Raw genomic sequence first — 26,157 nt, 5'->3', positions numbered from 1 at the left:
CTCCATTACTAGCTGATTATTTCTACAAATGCTTGTTCATTTATCTGCTCTTTGTATTAATGACTCATTGTGGCTCTAACCTTTACTCTGAGGCTTCAAATACTGCTGTTTAAGAAGCATCTCATACTTGTGGTCCTGGAGGCAGCTAATACTATGTCATCTGGATAAAATGCTTGATTCCGAGCAGCTGGATGGGAGCATCTCTGTTCCTGTGTCTGGTGCCAGAGAGAAGAGGCCACATCCCGTGTCCTGGAGATACATGAAAACACCTGCAGCCTCTGGCTTTGCTTAAAACATTACTGTTGAGCTCATCATCTCAGAGCCCTGTTGCTAAGAGGCCCTAGGCCAAAATTCAGGTCCAAAATAGTGTGTGTAGGGCTCATCGCAAAGAATAGTCACACCTGCTTGCTTTGGTCCGGGGATGCCACTTCCCTTTCCTTGTCTCCTGCTGCCTTTTCCCGACCACTTTCCTTGGCTTCCCGCGATGCCCAGAATTCAGCAGAAAACCCCAAACAATGGGTCTTGCTGAATACAGAAGGCGTGAACGTTGTGAAGGAGAGGAAGGAAATGAATTGTGACTTAGTGAAGCCACACAGTAGAAAGCTGGTTTGTCTGCAATATTGCCAAACTCCATTAACTGGTTGTTTAGCATTCAGGGAAATTTCCGTGTGTATATAAAATCAAGGGTGGGGTGTGTTTTTTTTTTCCCTCCCCTTGCTTCTTTGTTAAGGCTGCCTTGTAACGAAGCCGCAGTCGAGCTGTTGCATGTGTGCCTTTGCCTAGCAACTGTGCCTGGCAACGTCACGGCATCGCAGCCGCCGCCGATGGGGACGGAGCCGCTGGCTGCTGGGGAGCTGGTTAGAATGGTAATTTGTGATGAAAGATACTGGAGCCTCTTGTCATGAGGCTTGCAGAGCCTTGTTCTTAATTTCATGACCTTCAGGCTTCCTTGAATACCTACAGACAGCTTTCTGCCACTGCCCGGCAAAAATCAGAGGAGCTGAGAGTCGCCTGGTAGCCAAACCTTTAGGTGGTGTGCGGGGCTCTGAAACCCTTTCCGTTAGTCTTTCAGCCGAGTCCCATTGCCTGGCACTTGGGGTGGGGTAGGCTACGTGTGTGTGAGGAATTCCTGTGACGCAGCCAGTGCACCACGGCTTCAGCTGAGGCTGAAGCTGCCCTGGGTGACACCCGTCTGCGGTAACAGGGGGCAACGCTTAACATGTGGAGCGTCTGCTCTAGGAAATGGACCTGCTTCTCTCAGGAGCCACTCCAGGGGAGAAGCTGGGGAGTGTGCTTAAAGCAGAGCCAGCTGTGGCTGTTTTTTTTAAAGTGTCTAAAGGTCTTGTTTCTTCCTAGATCCGCTTGGCTGTTTTTTGTTTGTTTGGGGTTTTTGAAATCTTAATGCATGAGTGTGTTTCAGCCAAGGTTCTTCAAAGCTCTATTTAGATGAGCTCACAGTCACTCGTGCAGTGGAAGGGTGAATGTCCTCCATTCTAATGCAAACAAAGGATGTGAAATGAAGTACTGCTCTTCGCATTTGTCATAGGACAGAAGTGCACGCGTGTGGTTAGAACAGGGTACAGCGGGGAACTGGAGCAGCACAAGGTGAATTGGCTGGTTTGCCCTCTCTGGTGAAGGCGTACAGCAGCGGGTGTTGGGCTCTGGAGCAGACGTGTGAATCTTGAACACATCTGGAGTGTGTGTGTGTATATATAAATATATATAAACGTACTGGACAGATGAAAGAGTCTGTCCCTCACTGATGGCTTGAAGTGCATTGCTAGTGCAAGACTCCTGCCTACTGCCTCACAAGGTGTTTTTTCCCCTCGTGTCACCTGTGAAGCAAGTCACCAGGTTCTTTATGCTCGTCTGAGATAGGGTGGTCACTTCATGCTAAAGATGGGAAGGACAAAAGGGTGAGGACCTTCTGTAACCAGGCTTGTTTCTGGCATGGATTTGCAGTCAGCAGGTGTGTTCCTTTTCCAGGTGGTGCTCTCTCAGATTTGAGGCAGTGAAAAATATATGCTATTTCCCCACAGGAGTGGAGGGCACCGTCCTCGTCCTTTTGCAGAGAAAGCCCGGCCTGGGGCTGTGGGGGGTGCGAGATGCTCCTCGTTCTGTGTTCAGCACTAACTGCAGGTGCTTTGTGTAGCCGTACCCCAGCCTTTGGATTTACATGATGTTTATTGTGTATGAGAGAGAGTGTGAAGAAACAGATCTTCAGTTTACATGAAGGATCTTATTCTTGAGTCCCTTACTCCGGTTTCACAAGTACAAAGAGACGCCAGTGTGGCAAATCTTCGCTAGTAACTATGCTGATAAAGCTCAACTCAGCGTAAAGCAGGGCGAGCTGTAGTATATTTAGCCTTGCCGACAAGATTCCTATGCTTTGCTCATTGTTAAAAGGTTCAGGATATTCTTTCTGTGTACGCTCCTTGCATCAACAAACTCTGCTTGCTTGGCTAGACATGATCAGTACAGCGTAGAGACAGTCTCTTCCCTTGCCATACAGTCCGAACAGGCAGAGCCCATTTCACTTTGTTGGATGCATGAGATGGAGCAATGGATGTGGTCTTTGCCACCACGTGTTCAAGGAAGATGTTGAAAACTGAGATTTGGTGGAAAGATACTGAGGCATTCTGTGTTGTGGAGTGATGAGTAATTTAGTAGTTTGAATTCCTCATCACTATTGTCCAAGCAAAGTTTTCTGTTACGCGTTTGAAACGTTTTCTAGCGTTGTGTCCGTTGCTGTCTGCTGGATGTTGGATCAGGTGGTGTCTGAAGCAGTATGTCTGCCTGTGTCTCTCCAACTAGCTAACCTGAGTTAGTGCATATAAAATGCAATATTTTTTAAGATGAATGATGTAAATGGTCAGGAAGATGATGTGTCTTGATGAACACAGACTTCTCTAATGTTTTTCTTGGTACTGCTTAGATTAAAAAGCATGCGTTAGCAGGGATTTTCTAAATGCTTATTAAAATAATTCCAAAGTAATTTTATAATATCTTCTATTATTAATCCTTAAGCCCTCCTTCCTCCCCTTCTAACAGTAAAATAGGAGGGAATACATCTCTTCCCCTCGCTCTGTACAGGTCTTCACTCCTAAGTGCTTGTCCTGTTTTCTAGCTGGCTTTGATTCTGTTTCGATTGTAAGCTTTTCAGATGGTAAAGTGGTATATAAATCTGCAGGGGTGATTGAGAAAGATATAGCATGCACCTGGGGAAAGCCAGCGTGACACTGTAATGTCTCTTTGATAACCCAACGGGAGTGTGTGTTGTGATATTTCCTACAGAGCAGCTCAAGTTCTTACAGCTACACAACGAGCAGTGCGATTTTTGGGTTCCCTCCTTTGATAGCAATCTGTTGGGTTGGGTTTGTTTTTTATTTTTGTGTGGGGTTTTTTTAACAATTAAAAAAGCTGATGAGCGTCTTGAAGACTCAAATCCATCCCTTCTGTTTCCAGGTCATTCCAGGGCAGGGGTGAAGCAAGCTGGCAGGGGATGGCCTGTGTCGGTCAACGTGCCACGCTGCCCTCCCCTCTGCCTCTGGTAGGAGCAGAAGACTTCAGCCTCAAGGGAAGATCTGGCAGCTGCCGTTACGACCAGCGTGTGCTCACTTAGGCAATTTCTAGCTTAACCAAATGAGGCATTGCTTTCCAGCAGCTGCAGTCTCTGGCCTCTCCGCATGTCAGGGGACTGCAGTGCAGCTGTAAGACAGGACATATGTGCAGTGTCATGTTCTTGTGATTTCAAGTTTTCTCCTACTGTGGCTTTTGATGTTACCTGAAATTGGATGCTTTCCTTTTTTCCTCAACAGCATGTCAGAACTCCTTTGACCTTGCTGTTGGAAGTATATGCCTTTTCAAGGTTCAATCATGAAATATGAAAACACAGGATAATAAAGCAGAGAAGACTTTTTTCAAAGGAGAAGGGTAGCTTGGTGTAGAGGAGGGAATGTGCCGGTGGAGGGTGACAGTTGGCTTCCCAACCCCATGAGCGAGGGACTGTTGAACTTGCTTGGGCTTAGGTCTAGCACTCTATCCAGTGTTTGTCTTGACACTTCAGCACAGGTATGGAACAGCTGGGGAGAGTCCAGAACCTCACCGGGGTTCAGAAACATCATTGAACAAGGAAACGAACAGGTTGGGTTCGTTTAGTCTGTAATAGTGCTTTCCAACATTTTTGGATCTGTTGGCTTCAACAGTTGCAGTGTTAAGTGCCTTTATTTCTATGTTGGTGCTTATTGCATTTCTAGAGAATTTAAAAGACTAGACATGAGGCTATTTTCCTTTCTTGCCTTTCACAGATGCCCACGGGCATTGAGCTGCAGGTTGAAAATCACTTTTCTCAGAAGGAGATGGCTGGGGAGAATAAACTTCCTTGAGTCCAGTGTAGGTAGGAGAAAATGCCATGATCTAAAGTAATAACCGGGTGAACCTGGGGCAGACATCAAGGAAATGGAGAGGTACAATGCTTTTGTGCAGGTTTTCCCTAATCTGAAATATGTAAGTGTCATTTTTAAGATATGTTGGAAACATTACATGAGCACAGAGCGGCGTGGCAGTGCGTGAGGATAATGCAGTGACAGCTGGAAGTTCCAGCAGGGCAAGAATTTGCAGTTTCCAGCTGTAAGGTGGTTTGGTTGGAGCTTGTGCTGGGGAACTCCAAGCTCAGCAACGTGACTAAAAATCCCAAACATGCATAAGAAGTTTACATAACCTTCCAAGACAGATTTTTTTTTTTTTTGGTTGGGAGAGCAAGGGACAGTACATGTGGGAAAACCTAAATATGTTATTACAGCATCTTCACTCCACCATCATCATTTCTGTTCCTCTTCTCTACTTGGGAAGCCCTTAAAATGGAATTGTTATGCTAACGTTGGAACAATGCCTAAGAGTAACAGATCTCGGCAATAACAGTGTAAATGCCTGGGCAGCACTAAGAGGGACAGAAAGTGATGACAGAGTGGGAGTGAAAGACTGTTGGAATGGAAGCGAAGTAACGTCTCTCCCCAGAGAACTGGAGGTGACTGAGTTGGTTTCAGGAATGGTATGTTTGATTTGCCGTATCGCAGTATTGTGCCATCCTGCTGAAAACTCACATACTGCTTTTGATTTGAGGTGGATGTTATAATTCTTTCTGGAGTTGGCAGTAGTGGCGTGAGCTGGATTCAGAGAAAATGCCTGTTCTTTGCCCTCGTATTCTTCAGTTTATCGTTCCACGTGCTCAGAGAGAAAAAGGCACTGGCTGTCTGAGATGTAAATCATCCCCTTGATGATGTGCTTGGATCCACTGGCTTTTGATTAAAAGTTATAGTTAATGGAATGTCTCTGCATTATTTATTACCCAGAAGGCTTTGATATAAGACTGTAGGTTAAGTTAAAACTATAAAAAGGTGAATACTTAGGGAAACAAGACTTAAATTTATGAAGTGTGAAGGTACTTTCCCTGTTTGTTCGCTTAAATTGTGTGAACAAGAGAGTCAAAGCTAGGCTATAGGTAAACTGCTTACTATTTGTGGTTGTCTGTAATGATTTATAAGACTACTATGTAAAGAAGCGTAATTAGCTGCTGATAAATGATTCAAAACAGTAAACACTGGGAAAAATGAAGAACCTTTTTCCTATTTAGATGGCAGATCAAACAGTGTTGAAAAAAAATGTGAATTCTTGAAGATGAACTGTTCAATACAGGGGGTGAGCTTCTAGTATGTTCTTTTTGGGGGTACAGTTGTGAGAAGACCTGTGTGAAGGAGCTGGCTGGGGGACACTCCACTCCTGACACCCCTGTTCTGAGGCCTCTCAGACCTGAGGTGTTGATCCTGTGCTGGGGCATGTACCCAGTCGGCTGAGAAGCTGAAGGACTTGAGTGTGGTTTCACACGTCTCATCCCACAAAGAAAGCCAGGGCACTTCTGTGCCGAGCTGGGCGGCTTTAACTGTGTCTCCATCCTTGAGCTCTACCCTACCCATCGCAGCCTCCGAACGTGCTCGCAGGGGATGCTGAAACCTGTGTTAGCGTTGGAGTGCTCTCTGTGATTTGGGTCTAATGTCTCAGTTTGGAGAACTTTTATGCAATGAAGGTGAATGACTCTGGACAGTAATGTAAATAGAAAAAATTGAGAAGTTACTGATGTATGAGTAGGATTTGGCCTTGGTATTTTAGGCCTGGACAGAATGTGTTTGTGTGTCTGCAGGATATGGATTTCAGTTTTCTGGGAGAGAGGTTTTTATGTTCGTCTGTTTCATTGAATGGACTAGAACAACACAAAATAGAAACATTTGTGCCTAAGTAACAATAACTAAAGAAAATGACAATACCAGAAACTACTGCATTAAGCAGACAGCCATGTATCACCACTAGATGATACTGCTGAGGGTAAGACAGTGTATATGACTTGATATTTGTTCCTTTTGAATTGTGCAGTGACCATGCATCAGTGTTTGCTAAATTAGATTTCTGCTGAGAAACAAAGAGCATCAACTTAGATTTTAGGAAGCATTTCAGAAAGCAATTCTGTTCCCCTCTGAAGTATTACTTCCTTAGATATTAATATGGTGTAAATCAACAGAGTTAAAGCACTTCCTTGATTTACACCACCGTGGATCTGGCCTGGTTAGTTTAAGGAATTGGAAGTAGGTGGAAGATGATGTTTTGTACCCATTTCCTTTGCGTTTGTAATGTCAGACAATGCCTTTGTTTATTATTGAGCTTCTGACAACTTGGTGAAGGTTTGTAGTGACAGAATTTGAATGTACAAGTTTATCTGAGTCTGTCGAGCTGCTGAAATTCAATGTCAAGTGATGAAACCCAGTGCCAGGCAGGAGCTCGCAGGGTACAGCAGCCAGGGCAGCTCACTCCGGTATGTATTTGAAGGAAATAACAAAATGCTGTTGCTATGAATGTGCTTGAATGAGTGAGTCTCCTCTTCTGCGAACTGGTTTGTTGTGGTCACTGTACAGTGGCCGTCATGACTGCCAGTCACAAGACGCCGAGGACACGAGAACAGTCAATGCTACCCACACTGTAGTCGCTGGGGGGTGAAGTGGTTCAGCTCCAGAACTCGAGGAGCCGTGTTGCATTAGACAGAGGCCTCTCTAAAGCAGGAGGGACTGACAGGAGAACCGTCCCACGCTCACGTGTCTAAACAACTTCAGATAAACAGTGTAAATAAACCTCCCACTAGCTTCTGTCTCCAGTCATGTAGCCTGTGCTGTCAGAAGAAGTCTTGGGGACGTTCTTCCAACCTTCCTCGTGGCGAGAGGCTGAAGCTTGAGGGGTCACAGTTTTTCTGCTTAAGCAGGGGGCAGCCGGAGCTGTATTCAGCTGATAGTTAATTTCTGGTTAAGTGTCCAGTCCCGTTAAGTTTTGTGGCATGTGGGTTAACCGTATATTGTAAAATGCCGCAGGCAGCCCATGTTTCTGTTAGAAATGCAGTTCTTCTCTAAGCATATTGCAAAGTAAGTATTTCATCATTTGCCTTGTGTATATGAGCCTGAAGTGAAGCTGATCAATCTGTTTACATTGTTCAAGCGATGTATATTGCACAAACCAAGTATTGTAGGTGGAGGCTGGTAAAGCTGCCTTCTAAGTTCTATCATTGAGAAAATGGTTGTGCCCCGGATGAAGATGTTTTTCTGCAAAGCCCCAAGCCCTCCCCGAGTGTTGGTTTCCTTGGGTTGTGTTTTTTTTCCTCCCCCTTTGGTTGTGATCCCTTTGGAGAAAGGCTCTGTCCACCAAACAGTGCCAAGTACGTTAATGCCTTTGTCCTTGTCTGGAAACTTTAAGTGCTACTGCAATAAAATTACACTGATGCATTCATTAAAAAGATATACTCTCATAATAAACCACTTTCCAGAATTGAAAATAGCAGGTTGCATTGGCAGAACACAAGTTAGAATTAGCTCCATTCTCAGACTGGTCATCTCCATCACAAAACAGGACATGTGCCCACAAACGCATATCCACTGATGAGTTTCATGTTGGTGTTATACTGTCAGAAAGTACGAGTCCATAAATAATAATATTAGAAGCTGGAATATCTGCATCGATATTTACAGTGCCACACTGAGTCTTCTGGCAGATGACATCTGGTTCCTCAGCTTTGTCCCTTAGATCCCCTTAGATGACATCTGATCCCTTAGCCTTTCTCCTTTGCTGTAGCTTTTGAATAGAGTGGCAAATTGAGAGGGGGGAAATGCCCCCATTCTGGAAGGGCTGTGACTCCTCTGATACCAGGGCTGACGGTTCATCTCCAGAGGGTGTACAGAATGTGGTCCCTGGGTGCAGCTTGTCCTGTCACCGTTTCTCATGGCCACCTGGCGTAGCCCCGTCAGAGCTGAGGTGCAGGGCAGGAGTTGGGCTGGTCCGTGGGGAAGCCGCGGCATTCCTGTGACTCCAGTGAGGTGTGTGGAGGTGCCTCATGTCAGACTCCTGGGTTGGAGGGAGCGCTCCAGAAATCGGGGAAGAATGTTGTCCTTTGTCAAATATTCACCTGGAACTTTATAGCACAGATACTGGCATTGTCCTTTCATACCTTTCTACTTATTCATGCTCCTGGGCCAAAGGGATAAAGAGAATTGTTTTTGCAAGTCTTCAGAGGAGAAACTGTTTCCTTGTCATATACTTTAGATAAGGTTTTGTCAGTCAAGCCTGAGCTGAACTAACTCCAACCTGAAAGCAAATTACATCGTATGCATAAATTCTCATGGGCTCCCTGGATCTCTTTCCTGTGCCTGCTGACTTTTTCCAGCGATGTCCAATATAAAAGAAGTTCCCTGCTATTACAGTTGATGAAGGATATATTGCTTTCCAGATTGTCAGCTTTTGGAAAACTAATTTTTGTTTGCAGTAAACAATTTTGTTTTAGCTGTGTCCAAAGCACATCTTGGTCAGAGTCATGAACACACAAAATACTTCAGTAGATTGATTTGATATGTCATAAAACTGTCCTATTTTTCTATCGGGTATTTGTTTTTCTTCAGCTAGGTTTAAGATTATGTACATATTTCTGGCCTCTGTTCTTTGTTTTAACTGCTGATTATGCGAGGCCAGCATAAATTTATATTGATCTTAAAGGTTCTTGCCTTTCATGTGACCTTGAATTTGTTTTCTGAACTTCATGCAACATCAGTAGCTTTTATACCATCAGGAAATGGAAAGATACAGCCTCTTTAATTTCCCAATTTCCTTAAATTGTTCTGATGACATTTACTTATGATTAAAATAAAAAATGTGCGATAGAGAGAGATTCAATATCCCCACATTGCCTATTGAGTGCCAGTCTGGTTGAAGAAAGGAGGATGTGATTGAATTTTAGAGAAGTGAAGCTTATGGCTTTCTGGCAGTCTCCAAGTTATTAAACCAAACCAGGCCTAATTTTCCCACTCTGATAACGGTAATATTCCCAGTCCTGTGCAGCTTTCTGGCACCAAGTTAATGCATCCTTTTAGTGAACTCTCTGACTAAATGGGACTGAAGTGGAGGAGGGAGGTAGATTTCACTCTTGTCTGTATTACGTATTGACAGAATGCCCTGAGAGAGGCAGATGCCAGGTGCCACAGAAATGCAAAGTACTTTAGCCCGCCCTTGTTAACGAGTGACGTGCCTAGCTCAGTTTTGGTCCCTGCTGGATTATGGGGCCGTCCTAACTCTCACTGATATAATAAACATGATACAAAAAGATTCCCTGGGTAGTAAATATGATGGACCATTTTAGATTCATAAAGGCGTGAACTTTGTCTTGTAGAGAGAAGTTCCACTAAGCATTTTTGCACCAAAGTAGGTCAATCTAATTATAATTGGTTTTAATGAGCGCTATTCTGCAGTTCTTTACCTGTAGCTGGTTGGCACTCAGAAGTGCAAATGCCATTCCTGCCTTTGAAAAAAGCAACGAGAAATCAAAGAAGTAATTTTTAATCTAATTCATTTCAACTTGAAAGCCTGGGTTATCTACATGAGCAGGGGTAAACAATCCAGCATCAGTAAGAAAAGCCAGCGCAACCGCAGGCAGCAGCGATCAGCAGCTCTGGTGCTGGCCACAGGATGGATAAAGGCGAAATTCTGCTTTTGGTTTCAAAACAGTTGCCTTGCACGCTGTCTGGAATTTAGCTTTGGTGTGGAGGAGTCACTCCATTAAAGCCAGTAGGAGTCACACCAGTTTGTTTGGGGTGAATTTTTCTTTGTCCCTCAAAGACATTTGTGTAAAGTATCAGTAAAGAGAGGAAAACACTAAGGAGCATTTGTCATGTAGGCTCTTCGCAACACACATTTACGTACCTGTTTCCCCAGAGAGAAGAAAATCTCATATATCCAGAAATTGTACATCAAGGCAGTTAATCTTTATCTTTGGGACGGAGTGTTCACAGGTACTGCTTTGGGGAAGGAAAAATGGATTTGAGGAAGGTGTTGAGTATTTAGCTGGTGGGTACAGGACTGCGCTTTTCTTCTCAGCAGATGCAGCTCTACAGCAGCTCCTTAGGAATACTGATGGGAAGACATTTGCTATGTGGTGAGCCTGCACGAGGAGCTGAAACCTTTCAGAGCTGGGTGAGAGAAAGCAGAGCAGCCTGAGAAGGCTGGGTCTGGCCAGCGATTTTTTTTTTCCTGATGCTCCCTGTCAGGCCTAACAGGGGGATGTGGCGTTACTGGTGATGGCAGCTCTGGGCCACAGTCCATATTGGTTTGCAGAGGTACAGTTTCCAGTTTGGGGTAGGCAGACCAGAGACCAAGTGGGCACATGCTTTTCCCTTATGGCAATCTGCGTGGAAAGGCCCTGGATAAAGACCACGGGCTCTTCTCCCTGCTGGGAGGTGGTTTCAATGGTGAGCAGTGGTTACCTGAAAGAATGTGGATGGGAGGAAAAAGAACTGCTATTCTGAGAAGCTGCAAAGATTTCGGGGGTTTGGGTTTTTGTTTGTTTCAAATAACTATTCGAGAATGGTTGGTTCATTAAAGCCTTAGAATTGTGTCCTGATCTTTCTGGAGTCCAGACAACTTTAATTTCTGATCTTTTGCCATTCAGTTTTTATGGAATCTTGTCCAGACAGACTACTCATTTGGTGACTCAGTTCCTCATTATGTATTATGTCCATTACAGTTTTTGGCCTTTCAAGGTGAGGGGTGGTCTGTCTCTCTTTGTCTGCTCAGTTGAGCCCTGATCTTCTGTCCCTTAGTCAAGCGGAACTGAGGGTAAAAGGGATGATGGGCTTTGGCGTCATTATTCTGCTGTTCTGGCCTCTGAACCCTCATGCTTGAGGCACCCAGCGTGGCCAGGCACTCCTGAAACACGTTAAATCCCTAAACGTACGGTGTATAATGAAGAGTTGGACTTTGTTGTGGGCTGTGAAAGGACGTTTGAATAAGCATCTGTTTCCCAGTGACAGTCAGCAGCTGCTGTCATCCAGCTGTTATTAGCCCATTACATTTAGAGCTAGAGGGAGCGGTGCCCAAGAGATGGGTATCTGGGGTCCAAGTTCCTGCAGGGAGGACAAAGATGAATCTTCAGATTTTACCTTTATCTGTTCCCTGGGACCATGAACTGAGAAGAAATTCAGTGGAAAGAATCCTATATGATCTGTTTTGATGGTGACGATATTAAACGTGTATCCTACACCATTTGACTTGTACTTTTGTCTTTTCTCTTGCCAGCCCAGAACTGCAGTCACGTTTTGCAGGGCCCAAATGGGACAATACAGAGTCCAGGCTTTCCATACGGATATCCAAATTATGCAAACTGCACGTGGACAATCACTGCTGAGGAGCAGAACAGGATACAGCTTGTTTTCCAGTCCTTTGCGTTAGAGGAAGATTTTGATGTGTTATCTATCTACGATGGACTGCCTCAGCAGGGGAACCTGAGAACAAGGTACATTGTTCATAACAGTGATGTTTATAAACATGTTCCCATTTCTGCCACTGGGATTAAATCTGGGTTGGAGGTTTATGCTGCAATAAACTGGGAGTGCTTCTTCATGAGCCGTTCTTATAGTTGTTTTGATTTCTTATCTCTGATAAGGTTTGAAATGTTTCTCTGAATGCCTGACAGTAATGATTTATCAAGAGTCATTCTAGACATCCAGAGAAGTTAATTAGAAAATGGAGCAAGAGGAAAGCAGAGCTAATGTGCAGAGGAGCTTCCCTCAATCCAAAAGAGATTCTCTGTGTGGGAGGATGGATAATGGGTTTCAGTTTATAGCTCTGCCAAATGCTTTGTTGGGTGCATTTGGGTAATTCTCTAACTTGCAGTCTGTTCACCAGCTGGACAGGGGTGATGTTCTCTCACATCCAACTGACTGTTGGATCTTTAGGGTAAGGAGTTAATGAGTAATATAGTTTAGTATGAAGACTCTCCATGGGTTTTCATCTCTGAGACTTTCAGGTACCATCCTGGTATTAATATAAAGTTAAATGAGAGGCTGATTTTGGAAAAAAAAAAAAAAAGTATTGCTCCGGTAGCAAATGTTATATGAAATGTCAGACTTCTGCATTTGAAGGAGTCATGATCTCAGACCCTCAGATCTGAGGCAGAGATGAAATCAGCTGGGTGACTCGTGACATGATTGTTGGTCTCTGATGGGGTGTCTGATTGCAGCTGAAGTCTGACAGTAATATATTCAAAAAGTAATAGAAACAGTGGCAGTAGCCAGTGTTAGCAGTCCTAGTAAGAATGCAATAGTCATGGACATCCTGGAAATTAATTTTACTTCAAACCACTTTAGTTCAGGACAGATCCTTTGACCTCAGTGTCTTGTCTAACCCAACTGGAACATCTGAGTTAAAGAATCACTGGTGCAAATCAGCTCTTTATGTAGATGATTTCAGTTATGCAAATAAATCGTATCTTCATCTTGCAACTGTGCTTGAGAATCATCTTAATTATGGGACCTCATCACTTAATCAGAAGGTAGCATAGTGCTTTGGGTATTATGTAAAGGATGCCTATGCCTGGTATAAAATTCTGCTCAGGAAACTTTGTATGGTGGGTAGTCAATGCTGCTCTTGCCCTGAGTTGCCCCTGGCAAATGGCTCTGCTCATCAGCTGTGCCAGATGCTTCCTTTTGCCCTCTAGATGTCAAGGGGAGGTTCTGCTGAAGAAGCAAAATCCAAGAATGAATTCAGAAGTAGGGTCATGGTGGAGTAAATTAGTAAGATGCTGTAGACAAGTTGCATCCAGGTATTGCTCTGAGCTACTTGTGAGCACGATAACGATTATAGGTAGAGGTAACGGCAAAGGGCATCTTCCTACAGTTGACCGCAAAACTCTGAGATACAGCTTGGATAATTTATAGTCCTGATAATTTATAGTCCTGTCCTGATAATTTATAGCCCTGCATTTTGGGGGGAAAGTGAGGAGACAAACAAGGCCCTCCCTGTGCATCACTGGTAAGCTTCATGCACAACTTGGGTAGATTAGTTGTGGGATGAAACCAGGATCGCAAAGCACTGGGAGAACACTTAATCTCCAATGAGATGAGCTGTTCAGGAAATGGGATGTTTTAGTACAAAGTGAAATAAATGGGGGTGAGGGGGAAGGTATTGCGGAGGATTTCTAGAGATCTGAAAGCACTTACAGAGGACTCGCACCAATAAATGAGATATGGGCTCTTGCGTGATGGATGCTTGCATTCTTCCTCTGGATGTTTCTAGATTAGTGACTTCAAAACCTGGAACTTTCTCCTCTGTGCTGTTTGGCGCCTCACTTCTTTGTTCAGCTCATATTTTTCTATGTGTGTGTACATCAATCTCACCTCATTAAGCTCTGTAGCTGTTGCTCAACGCTGGTCTTTTTTCTTTTTTCTTCTCTCCCTTTTTTCTTTTTTTCCTGTGGCCATCAATTTTGTTTTTTTTCTTGGGCTGCTTTCCAAATGTACTCAATTCATCATAGAAGTGCACCAGTCGAAGATGGATGACCATGCGTCATTCATCAAAGCTCATGCTACCAGGAGGCGGGCCAAAATAAGCTGTAAGCAAGGGTAAAAGAAGAAGGAGGGGGGAAGCACTCTTCTCTAGAGAGGAAGGTAACTGTTCAGTGTGTTCAAGGCTGATCAACAATAAACAGGGAACTGCATCTCTGCTTCTTCCACTCTTGCGCTTACATTGTTGAGCATCACTGATTTATTTCAGGAGGTCATGCCTGTTTTGCTGGGGGAAGAGAACGATCTTGGTGTACATTGAGTGCCTTAACCTGTTGATGACACTTTCTTACACTGAGGGATGAAGAAGGGTTAGTCTTCTCAAAACCCTGCTGTTCCACTTAAGCCATCTATTCCTAAGAGCTTCCCTGGCCTGATGTGTCACAGTGTCATGTCTGTGTGCGTTTCTGAGAAGGGGTTAATAATTGTGTTTGCCGTGTGCTGGCAAACACCCTGTTGTCTTGCAATTTAATGTGGTGTGAAAGTTCCCTAATAGAATAAGAGCAGGCTTAATCCGATGAGACATTTCCTAATAAACTGCTTTACTGTATATTAGGGAATTTGCGTTGTGCGTTTGTGATGAGTATGTGAATATTAAATGTGTTTCAGTGTCTTAATTTAGACATCCAGGGCTGTTGTCATTTTTCAGTCCATGACTTAGCTTTGTTTGCTAAAACCAGAGCTTGTTTCCGAGTCCTTGCTCCTTTAGCTTCTCTCCAGTAATTTGCTTTTTCCTGACACCGTACACTGGCTTTCAGCAGGGACCACTGTAACAGGATCTGCTTTGAAATCTGAGAACGACAACGCCTGCAGATTTTTCTCTCCCTTGACTTGAGTAGGAGAGCTGTGTGTTTTTCGCAGTTCAGATGAGGTTTGTAACTTCCCCTCGGTGCCTGTACGTGGCTTCCCTTCTCTTGAGCAGTGTTTGTGCTCGTTACACCAGACCAAACTCTCCCAGATGCCCATCCTTCAAGTTCCTAACTACTCTGAACTGCCAGTGGGACCAGAGGGATGCACGTGGAGACCTGATCTGAAAGCTGCAGTTACTCACGAATAGTCTTTCTTGCAAATTCCCATTGTGCTTTGCTGATTGTGTCATTGTTAGGAGGAGGCTCCAATCAGGTTAGTTCCCTGATTGCTTTCCTGCCATGCTGGGCTTCGAAGCTCAGCAGAGACCTGACTAAAATTTGAATATTTGGAGTTATTTATGGATCGAAGATTGCTATGGGAGTTGGGAGACTCTTTGCACCTTTTCATGTCAGACTGTTGTTATGTGACATAACCAGACAGTAGTTAGCAAGAAAAAAATGTAGCTAAGAATGGAAGCCACATGATATCTTCAAGCTTTTTCATCTGCTGCTGATAACTTGCAGGATGCTTTTAATGTGAGGATCTTAAATTAGTTGCTAATTTCCTTATTTGAAGTTTGAGGCTTGCAGTCAGATCCAGGGGAAATATATTTACAATATATCTGATAAGTCAGTAATTTCAGATACCTAATTCTGTTTTCCTGAAGGGAGCCACTGAATTTACACTCAAACCAGGACTTGTCAATTTAGAAAATCAGATTTACTTTTTTCCTTCCAACGATGTTTAAAACTACTTTGGAAAGCCCAAGGGGCAGAATATGCCATCTTTTTTACCTGAGACTGCTCACTTGCATACATGCTGAACAATGCTGGGGAACCTCTTCTGATCTTACAGCCCATGGGCTTTCCTTCCCCTGTGACACGGGTAGGTGCCTCCCTCGTCTTCTGGTCTGCTTTCCCTGTTCAAAGGAAAGGTTTCAATGGTACTGAATTTATTTGGCTAAGAAAGTGTTTGTTCGAGCCAGTGTATCTAGAAAAATAAGCACGGTGTCTTCTGCTAAAGTTTAGAGATATTTGTCCTCCTTCCTGACAAATGGCCAGAGAGTTAGGAGAGCATTGCCGTCGATGTGCTGTGTATGCAGCTAGAATCCATATGATCTCTCTGGCCATATTTAATTGACTGAAAGATTAAGTATTTTGTTTGAACTTAAAATTCTGTGATACTAGTGATAAGAGTTGAATTATCTACTGGGGTGACCTATTTACAGATACAACAGAAATACCTGTATCTTGCCTGTTTCTCCTTGATAACCTTTTAATTACTCTTTGAAAATTGGACTGAGTGACTGGTACTTAATTACTAATCAGGAGAACAAAGCTTTTGGTCTTAAAAACAATGGAAGGGAGGAGGAGACACAGGGAATAGTGAAGGAGAGAATTCCCCCCACGTGCCATATGCTCTCGCTTGCAGAGATGCAAACCCGGGTTAAAATAACACCGGGGTTCTGGCTTCACAGGTACTGGGTTCTGGATTTGCTGGCGTTCAGTACTGTTAAAGGAATTCCTGGAGAAATAGTGTTTGCCATTTGGTAATACACAGAACTTACATTAGGATTTTGTGTTGAGTCACCTTTGGTCCTGTGATATATTGCGTGTAGCTACCTCGTGTCTCCAAGGTGACTACAGTTCTTTTTACTAAGGATAAAGATAAATAAAATGGAGGGCCAGCTAAATCCTTTTGTCATCTTTAGTGAAGTTCAGAATCCTACCTCCTTTTTGCCTTAGCAGAGTCTTTTGTCACTTTGCATTAACTCCATGGGGGGGGGGGGGGGGGAAACAAACCAACAAAAAAAACCCAGTTAAATTTAAGTTCTCTGCTTTGCAGAATAAAATACACTCTTTTTTTTTTCCTGAGAAGATACTTGCTTGAGCTGCTCCAGCAGCATTACAGCCTTTTGCCAGTGGCCTTGTCATATTGTTCTGGGGAAGTGCTGAATATTTCAACTTCATCTGTGAGATAACTGATGGAACGAGATCTGAAAGTCCAGGAAACTTAATGGAGTTAATGCAACTGCATCTAGGGCTGTTCGGTGTTGAGATACTCTTCACTTTCCCATATTTATTAGGAGTGTGTGCATCAGGATGAGTGATGAAAGCTGATGATTAAATTGGGGTGGGAGCTCTTTCTCTGCCGCCATGCTGAATGGAACAGGCTTGGGCGGAGGCCTGGCTCTGATTTGGCCCGTTAATGGATGGGGAGGTGAGGGGATGGAGTAATTCTGGTCCTGGGTAAAGGAGCTGCTCTCAAGACATTGCTCGTCTTGTAGGAACACAACTTGTCTGCAGCAAGGGCTGCCACTGTGGTGTGGCCTGTACCGTATCTGGTAAAATAGGATCTTGTTGACAGTTGGAAGCTTTTATTCGTGGCCACTGAATAAAATACTAATTGAGGAAGTCGTTTCCTGGCTGGCTGTAGTTCTGTATTTTGTCTGTTGGACTACAGAATTTCTTCCAGGTATGGCTCTCCCTGCTGTGGTTAGCACAGGCGGTTGGTTGTGTTTGGCCCTTAAGGTGTTGCTGTTACTGAAATAATATTTAGTTTTTAAAATCGTTTTTGTTTTCCCTCTAAACTGCTGATTAACCATGTTCACAGGTAAAATCTACTAGCAAACCTTGACAATGCGTCTTGCTTCATGTTGAAGTATGCAAGTGTATTAAATGTAGAAAGATTTTCTGTAACTGGACAGTATCTAATAGATTTTAATTAAGACTCTGCAGTGGAACAGTCTGCTTTTGATAGATCTGTGAGCACTGAATACCATTAGTCATTAACGTAAGTTTTAGACGGGTGAATTTGAGTAGTATGTGGAAATTCTAGGGAGGATCATGGTGTCCTTAGTCTTCCATGCCCAGGTTGAGGCAACTCTTGAAAGCCCCCTGTTCCTCTGGTGTTGAGTGATGGACGGAGCGGGGGAAATGCCGGTGGAGTGCCCTGCTGTAGGACACTGCTGATGGCTTTGGCTGGTGAAGTCCAACATGCCGGACACCGAGACAGCAGATGGGGTTTTTATTGGACTCTGCTGTTAACCTCTTGTTGCAGAATGTGTTACACTTCCTCAGCTTTTCCTCTTGCAGGTCATCTGCATTGTCTGACAGCGCAGGGCTTTGCTGTTGATAATGCCAAGTAATTGCTGAAGCCCAGGATCTTACGTTCTTCTCTAGACTCCTCTCGCTGATGTTTGGTTATACTTCAGGTGGACTTTTAATGCAGTGACTGCAAGGCTTTTAGGCAGCAGTAGAGCACTGTGAAGTCTGAAGGTGATCTGATGTGTGGTCACTGTAGACCCTGCAGTGCCCGTGTCTACGGTTTTCCCGGTAAACTACGTCTGCGTGATTGGAGCTCTGACGGCTTTCGTGGGGTTGCTCCTTTCCTTACCAGAGATGGCTAATGGTAAAGACAATAGCTGTTATGCGCAGAGCAAGTTTATCATCTTTTTATGCCTGTATGTATGTGGTGTTTAAAATGATAGTCACAGATATTTTTAGTCAATCTTGTCGTTTCTTTTAGACAGAGCTTCTTTTGTTCTTTTAGCAGGAGCGGGCAATTTCCAAAACCAGTGGGTGAGCTTTTGGGGTTAGAGCAAGTGAGATTACATTTTTTTTAGCAGTGGAGGGAGAGAAATTGAATTAACCCGTAGCCCTTGCGTGGTGCTTCTCATTTTTAGATTACAGAGCGCTTTGTGAAGGAACAGGTCTACTGTACTGTCACAGAGGAAGGGAGAAAGCAGCCCGGGGAAGTTCAGTGAGTTGCCTCAGGCAGCACAGTGAGTTATTAGCTCTTAGCTATTAGTTATTGAACGCGCGTTGCCCAGTTGCTGTGTTCCTGCAGAACTGTACGATGAGAGGGTGACTACTCCACTCCTGCTTGTGTAAGAACCTGTACAAAAAGTCTCTTGACATTATTAGTACAGAATCAGGTCTTCAAAAATAATGTCACTTTCAGTCAATAAATATTGACATCAGTTAGCAGCGAGATGGGCACTTTCTTCACCGATAATTAGTGTGGGTCTCCCAAGGAGAGGACGCTGTGGGCAGTGATGGGTGCTTGGGGGTGGCGGTGGAAGCAGTGCTGGTGGAGCACTGAGGGGGGGCTGGTGTCCCTCAGGAGCAGAGGTCAGGTGTACGTCTTAGTCCTGTTCTGAGCCCCGCCGCTGCTCTGCTCGGAGGCGTTAGATAAGTTCCTTATCTCAGTTTTCCCATCCGTAGAGTGACAACCTGTTTAATTTTTGCAAGTTAAACTTTTAAAATGGTTAAAAGCCCCCATCTGGAGGGTCTGTATTCTAGGGTGGGGAGAGAGAATCCAAGTACAGACCAGGTGAAGTTCACAGCCAGGCCTTTTAATCCCATTTCCTGAAGGGAGTGAAAATGCAGGCACTCCATGTTCTTTTGAATGCAGTGAATATTTAGGTCAAGAAGGTCTGGATTCTATAAGGTCTGACCTTGAGAGTGTCTCAGGCACAGCACCTCTTTCGACAGCGTAGATTTCCCTTTTATCAAAACTAATGAAAGTCTACAGGAGATGATACAGTCTTACTAGATCGTTGAAGATGCAGCGGGATTGTGGAGTGCTATTACTTGCAGGCTCAAATAGAACATTGACAAGTCTTCAGTGCCCATTGACTCCAATTCATTATGCCCCTGTTGGGTGGCAGAGGGTGGCCCAGCTCCTTTTAGACTATTCTGAATTGGATTTTTGTGTGCTGCAAGAGCAACTGCTGACATCTGGTCCTTTTTCTTAATAAAGACTGTAATTGTCTGTTTGTGATTTTGTAGCTGTTTGGAAAACATAAAGGCCTCTGCTGTCCAAAGATGCAATAATTGTCCTTACATCTTTAGCAATTTTTATAATATTTAGGCTTGCAGCCGATTAGAGCTGCTACAGTGGAATAAAAGGTTTAGGAAGGAGACAAATATTTTCATCTTAACTGTGCTGTAGCTCATGTTGTCACTGATCAGTGTGCAAATTGAAGTGTGAAATGCTGCTGTTCTAGCATTTTTATAGAATATTTTCTTAGCTGTTGAAGTTGGGACCTTTAGTTGTCCAGGTGCGTGGCGAGACATCCTCTCTCACTCCAGTTGATCCCAGTTTGTGTGTGTGTGGCAGAGGGAGGAGTATGGGAACAGAAAGAAGTGATTAGCACCGGGGCAAGCAGTAGCTCTGATGCTGTTGGATTTGAACCCAGGGCTTTTCACCTCGAGTTACGGGGCTCTCCTGCTAAACGTCGGCAGTTAGCAACACTTCCATCCTGTTTCTCACAATATTCAGCATTCACACGAGGTGCAAGTGAATAGAGAGTTAGATATGACATGAATCAATATTACAGCCTTTTTGGATAAATCTTCATCGGCAGGAACAATGAGATTGGTTTCAGGTTTTTCATCATGCAACGTATCTTCTAAAAATCAAATTTCTTAATAACCTACTTTGAGTGCATTGGCTGCAAAGGACGACTTGCATTGTTTATTTGTTCTATTTGTGTGCTTCTTTTTAACTCTTAGCTTTATAGAAAGTAAACTTCCAGTGTTCCTTCTCATCTGTTGTCAACAGATTTTGTTTTATTATGTGTTACTGTAAATTAATCTTAAGCAATCAGTGTAGGCATACCTGTATGAGGTGGGAAGCGAGACTGCAGTTGATGTGGAAATCCCCCGGGTGGATTGAAGCTGGCTGTCCCGGGATGGTGTGGGCAGAACAGTGCTTGCCTGATGCTGTGGCTTAACAGTTACTTGGGGGAAGTAAAGATTCTTTCAATGATCATGACTAGTTCAAATCCTGAGGGGTTTTTATGCATAAAGAGTGAAAGGGATGCACAGACTTGGCACATGAGACCTGGATTCACTCTGCGTGTCAGCTTTGGCTCTTTACAGTTGTATGGCTTTAGCTTCTTGAGATTCAGATGGAGAAAACAGGAGGAACGGGGATGTATATGTAGTAAGCACATATATTAACAAAGCCATAATTAAAGTTTTTGCTTGACTGTGTCACCTACAACAGCATTTGAAACTAATGGTCGTTTATATTTTCAGTCCCACAGTACCTGTTTGCCACAAATCTAATGCTCGGTGCTTTTCACCTGGGAATCTCCCTAAGTTCTCACCGAGGCTTCTAAGCATCCGTGCAAGCTTGTGGGCGGTCAGCATTGGGTACGGCGGGGACTGGGGTGCGGGAGGAACGGGGGGTTCAGACTGCAGATCAGTGGCACACAGGAGAGCGTAGCCGTGGAGTTGAGACTTCCAGCAGTGCGGTTTCAAAAAGCTGCTTCTCAGCTGAACGAGCTCCAACGAGTTAGGAATGGTATGGCTGTTCAGAATGCTGCTGACCTGAGAACTTGGGTGTTTACTCTGCCTTTCTTGCACTGTAGCTGGTTTGAACGTTCATATCTGTTTAAATGTGAAGTTCTTTAAGGCTGGAGGGCGCTGGTTTTGCGCAGCGTGCAGCAGAAGAGTTGGGGTGACTGAAGGGCTGGTGTGGATATTGGGGTAGTCGCAACACCTCCACTATGGTAACGCTGCCTTGTTGTTCACCAGCTGCATTGTGGTTAGCAATATGCCTTGTGTAATTTGCAGGGGGTTCCGAAAACTTATTTTTCCCATTTACTAGATTTCACACTCCTGATGACTTTTTTTTTTTTGAAGAAAGCCGGAAATAACCTAAAACTGCCAAGTTTTAAATTGACACCGCTGAGCCTTACTTGGTTTATATCCAAACTTGTCTTTACCCAGAATATCAGCACAGATTTGCCAAGAGGTTACTAAAATTTGGTGAACCTTTCTGTGAATTTGTGGGTTTTTTCTGTTTGTAATAAAAAGACGGAAAATATAGATGCCAAAGTTTGTCAGAGGTCTACTTGCATCTCACTGCTACCTGAGAAAGCACAGGAAAAATGAGCATGGAAGGGACATAATAAAATATATCCGAGTCCATGGTCTTCCTACTCTATTGTGTTGGATGGAAAATTAAATTTTTTCAAATTTGATGCTTAGTACCTTTTCCCAGCTGGAGCCATGAAGGCCTTATCTATTCGAGATGGCTGTGCAGGCTTTAGGCTCTATAAATGACACTTTTCTAGTGGGAATTGACCCAAACACCATTTTAAACAAGCAAAGAAATCCATCCAAGATGGAATTCGAGCCCTGGGACTGTCCCTGGAGGAGGCCGTGTTAGTTAATGAAGCCTTCGTTAGTGTCAGAGGTAGGCAAAGGGCTCCTGGGGCTTGATGAATTGTACTTGGCTTGGAGGAGGGAAGAAAGCGGAGCTGATTCCGAAGTCACCTGGCTCATGGGCTTGGGATGTCTGATGTTAGATTGAGAAATGTTTGCAAAGTGCTAGATTAACTTTTTTGGAAAAAAATGTAGTATATGTCATTGTGAGCGAGTTTAAGGGATAGAGAAAGCTTTTTTTCCCTAACGTTTGTTACTGTCTTGGTAAGAAAAATATATAGTAAAGTAGGTCAGAGCCAAGGAATTATGTTATTTTAAAAGCAACTTTTAATTATCAAGCAACGGGGCAGAGGGGATGGCTGGAAAGTAGTATGGAATAAAATGGGACATGTGGTGTTGGCCGGCAGCAAAGTAGCTTGGAGTTGCGTGGTGAAATATGAAGAGAGACTGTACAAGGAGTTAGCGCTGCTTGCAACTGCCTCTGAAGATATTTGTTCATGATCTGTTTGTAGCTTGACTCAAAAATAAAAGCAGCTTGGTTTTGAGCATAAATCATTCCAACAAGTTGAGTAAATCTACACGTGAGCTGTCTTCCCACTGTCATTACAGTATCCCTTTAAACTGGCTGAGATTTTTTTTTTTTTGGTCCAGAGCATCACTTCAGCCTTGCAGGGATCAAAATTAAAGGACAACTGTCTAAGTAACACCAGTAAGTTCTGCCTTGCAGCCAGAAGTGACTTTTACATGTCTGCAGCACACAAGAGCTGGAAGTGTTCTCAGATTATGCTCTGCTTGTTTTATTGATGATTAATGAGAACGCTTTATGGTACCAGTTACTCTGTCAGTGTTGGGTTGGGTTTGTTTTTTGTTTGTTTTTGTTTGTTTGTTTTTAAATCAAGCTAACATCTCATTGTAACTGCTTGTTTCTTTATTAAAGCAATACAGAGAGGGAGGAACACTAACAACCACTGGGGAAAAAAACCTCTGAACCAGACAAGGCTGAGGAAGTGTTCGCAGTCAGCTCTCCTCAGTGCGTGTCCTTCATCCACGCTCACTGAAAATGGGGGAAAAGATGCGCGCAGTTCTTCGGGCTGAAAGTAGGACTGGGAGGAGGTGGCTGTGGGAGCCCAAAGGACACTGGAGTAGGTTACTGGGGACAGCAGAGCGGTGGCCCTCCTCGGGGGGCCTCCATGGAAAGCCCACCTGGAGACAGGGCTGGCACTGGACCCTGCAGACAATGATAGGTGAGAAACACAGACCTGTCAGGTTCAGTTTTACTGCACGTATTGAAGTCCTTGTGCCTTGGGCATCTACGTGTCGCGCTTTCGCCGGCTTTGTAAAGTAGCATCTGAAATGCACGGTGATTCTCTTGGGCTTTGGTCCATGATTTGGAGGAGACAATAAACTCCTTCAGGATGAAAGATGATTTCTAAAACTAAGATATTAATAGGAACGACAAGATGGGTTTTTTTTCCCCCATAGGCTGCTTTACCCTACACCCACCGGCAGCTGTATCTTTAAAGAAAAAAAATCTGCTACCTGTAGTGAGATCTGAGGTGGGATGGATTGCTGTGGATAAATTCCCTGATCTCTTGCGTTTACTCTCTTATTCTTGGCATACGTTCCACAAAGCAGCCCTGAGGAGGACATCTATGAGTGACCACTGATTTTTGCATGTGGCTGCGTTTCCAGTTTCCACTAAGACTTGAATTTTTAAACATACATGTGGATTTCTGGCATTCTCCCTGCAGCAGCTGGAGTACAATGCTTTCATATCCTTTCCATCAAGACAGAGAAAGTTGCAAATGTTAATTAATATCACTCATATCCATTTTTCTGAGAAAAGATTAAACATTTATTTAGCCTCTCAATGAAGCTAGTGAGCTTCCTCGCTTCTGTGTGCACATAAGCCAGCTGTCTAGCTGAATAAGCCACGTAAAACTTGATTCAAAGTCAATTGGAAGTTATTGGGCTCTTCCTCTTGGCCCCTGTTGGTAATGGCTTAGTTGAATACTTCATGAACACACCTTTCAGAAATGGTTGACTGCTGCCCTCTTAGCTGGGCACACAGTGTGAAGGGGGACTCCCCTGCTCCTTCCAGGCTGTTTTCCAAAGGCACCCCAAAGGGCAGCTCCCACTCGGAGCTGCTTCCGCAGCACAGTCCCTTACACCTGAGTTAGCTTGAGTATTGTCCTGGGATAGCGCGGGGGTGTCAGAGTGGCACCTACGGAGCCGTGTCATTTAAACTCTAGATAGTGAAGAGAGTGGTTCATTTGGTGGGAAATTTTCTTTAATAGGTGCCTTTAAATTACATGCAGGAAAAAATCACTGAAGTATGGTGTAGTGTAATTTAATGCTGGGTTAAACGATGCAATCCAATGCGTTTTCATTAGATGTTCTGAGACACTTCTCCAGCATTTATGCTTTAAAGGCTGTTGGATTGCCAGCTGCAATAACTATTTTGATTGCAGCCTGAGCTGATGGTGGGCATCCTACCAGAAAAATAATGTGCTCTGTTTTAATTATGGCACCTGCACTCCAAAACGGGAGCCTGCGTCACAGTATATGATACAGTTGTACTTGATACAGGGGAAGAGTGTAATATGCAACAGATGGAGGTGAGAGCGCTTGCAAAGGGGCTGAGATGTGGACTGTCCTGGCTGACCATTCTTTTCCGAGGGCAAAAGAAATGTTCACTTGTGGGTTGAACCTGCTGAGCAGAGCAGTCAGTGGGTCTTTGTCTGGTGCTTGACTCCTTTCACAGGCGCATGGGACAGTCTTCCACGCAGGAAGGACTTTGTGGCACTAGGGAAGATGGTGGTCCATCACGGAGGCAAGGCAACGGGCTCCCCGAGGAGCGGGGAGCTCGCACCCAGAGCCCAGTGTACGGCAGGCGCTGGTGTGCAGAGGGGTTGGTGCATGTGGCGCTACAGGGGAGCCTGTACGGGGGTGGTGGTTACAACCGCAACGAGGTCTTACTGACATCGGTTCTCCTGTGGAGCAGACCTTGCTGTTCTGCTGCAAATGGGGAGTCACGCGCCAGAAACATTTGCGATGTTGGTGGCAAACCCGAGGGCAAAGAATGAAGAAGGATGCAAATAGAGTAGAGGATTTCTGTGTTGATTTGTTTTGGTATATTGATTTTTGCTGTACTGTGAAGCAAGGGCAGGCTTATGAAGTGGTATTTCTGGCACTGGTTTAGTTTGGTTCCTCACAGTAGGAGCAGAATTAAGCCAATGAAAAACACATTGAAAATCTCACACAATCAGTGTTGGCTCCAAGCAACTTAAGGGGATAATCACTCAATAATCCATTTGGCCAGAGGTACAGAAGAAATGGAAGATGATTATTCATGCTGTTATTACCGCCCTCACCTTCTTGTTATGGCCCTTAATAAAAACAAGGAACAGAGTTTGCTGCTTTTCTTTCTCATTAGCGTATATATATTTTTTATTGCTACACTAAATAACAGTGATGTCAGGATTACTGTTTCAGGCGTGAGGCCATTGGGGAATGATTTCATATTCTGTCTGCCATCATGTTGATCCCCATGCATTAAATTTGCCTGGGCTGCAGATTTAGGGAGGAAGGCACGAGGACAGTTCAGCAGCCAGGTCAAAACAAGGCAGGGTGTCCTGCCAAGCTTGGCTGTTTCTGGGTCTTTGGAACGGGAGCGATGAGGTTTTACAGGAGGGATTTGAGCATGAGCCTTGTTAAATCATTGTTTCTTCAAGAGGATATTGCCTGTGCTCTTGCTTGGAGGAGATGAGGACATCAGAAGAAGGAAAAATTTTCAATTGTGTGCGTTGGTTGAAGGCTTGAGAGGAGGGATAACTTTTATTTTGACTGCAGCCGCTTCCCAGTGAGGAATCGAGGAATTTCATCTCATTTCTAGTGCAGGTTTTCACTGCAGGAGGTGATAAGGAAATTAGTGGCATAGAGGGTAGGAGTTGCTGTATGGGTATTTTTCTTGCTGAAGCAGTGTTTCCTGCTTCCTTCCGAGTGAGTTTAGTTCTAGCACTAATGGGGACACTTTTCATCTTTTGCAGGCAGAAAGGCTGTTTGATCTGACGGGGAAGGCAGAGTTTGGTCACCTTTTGAGCTGTCAGGCAGCCCATTTTGTTCTGCTTGCTCCAGGGACACTGGACAGACACAAATGACCACATGAAGTTAAGGGCCTGGGGAGATGGTTGGGTTTATTAATTTTTAGAGAT

The 26,157-nt window shown here is 44.1% G+C and overlaps 1 protein-coding gene across 1 annotated transcript in view; it reads left to right on the top strand.

Moving 5' to 3' along the window:
• The window catches only part of CSMD2 (CUB and Sushi multiple domains 2), a 336,176-nt gene that overhangs the window by 54,321 nt on the left and 255,698 nt on the right, over window positions 1–26,157 (top strand). Inside the window, exon 3 of the mRNA XM_074562714.1 lies at window positions 11,650–11,866. Coding sequence (XP_074418815.1) covers window positions 11,650–11,866 — 217 coding nt within the window. The remainder of the gene's footprint in view (window positions 1–11,649; window positions 11,867–26,157) is intronic.

Source organism: Larus michahellis, chromosome 19, assembly GCF_964199755.1.
Source record: "Larus michahellis chromosome 19, bLarMic1.1, whole genome shotgun sequence".
NCBI classification, from domain to species: domain Eukaryota; kingdom Metazoa; phylum Chordata; class Aves; order Charadriiformes; family Laridae; genus Larus; species Larus michahellis.
The sequence above is the reverse complement of the archived record's forward strand: the minus strand, read 5'-3'. Positions and strand labels throughout refer to the sequence as shown.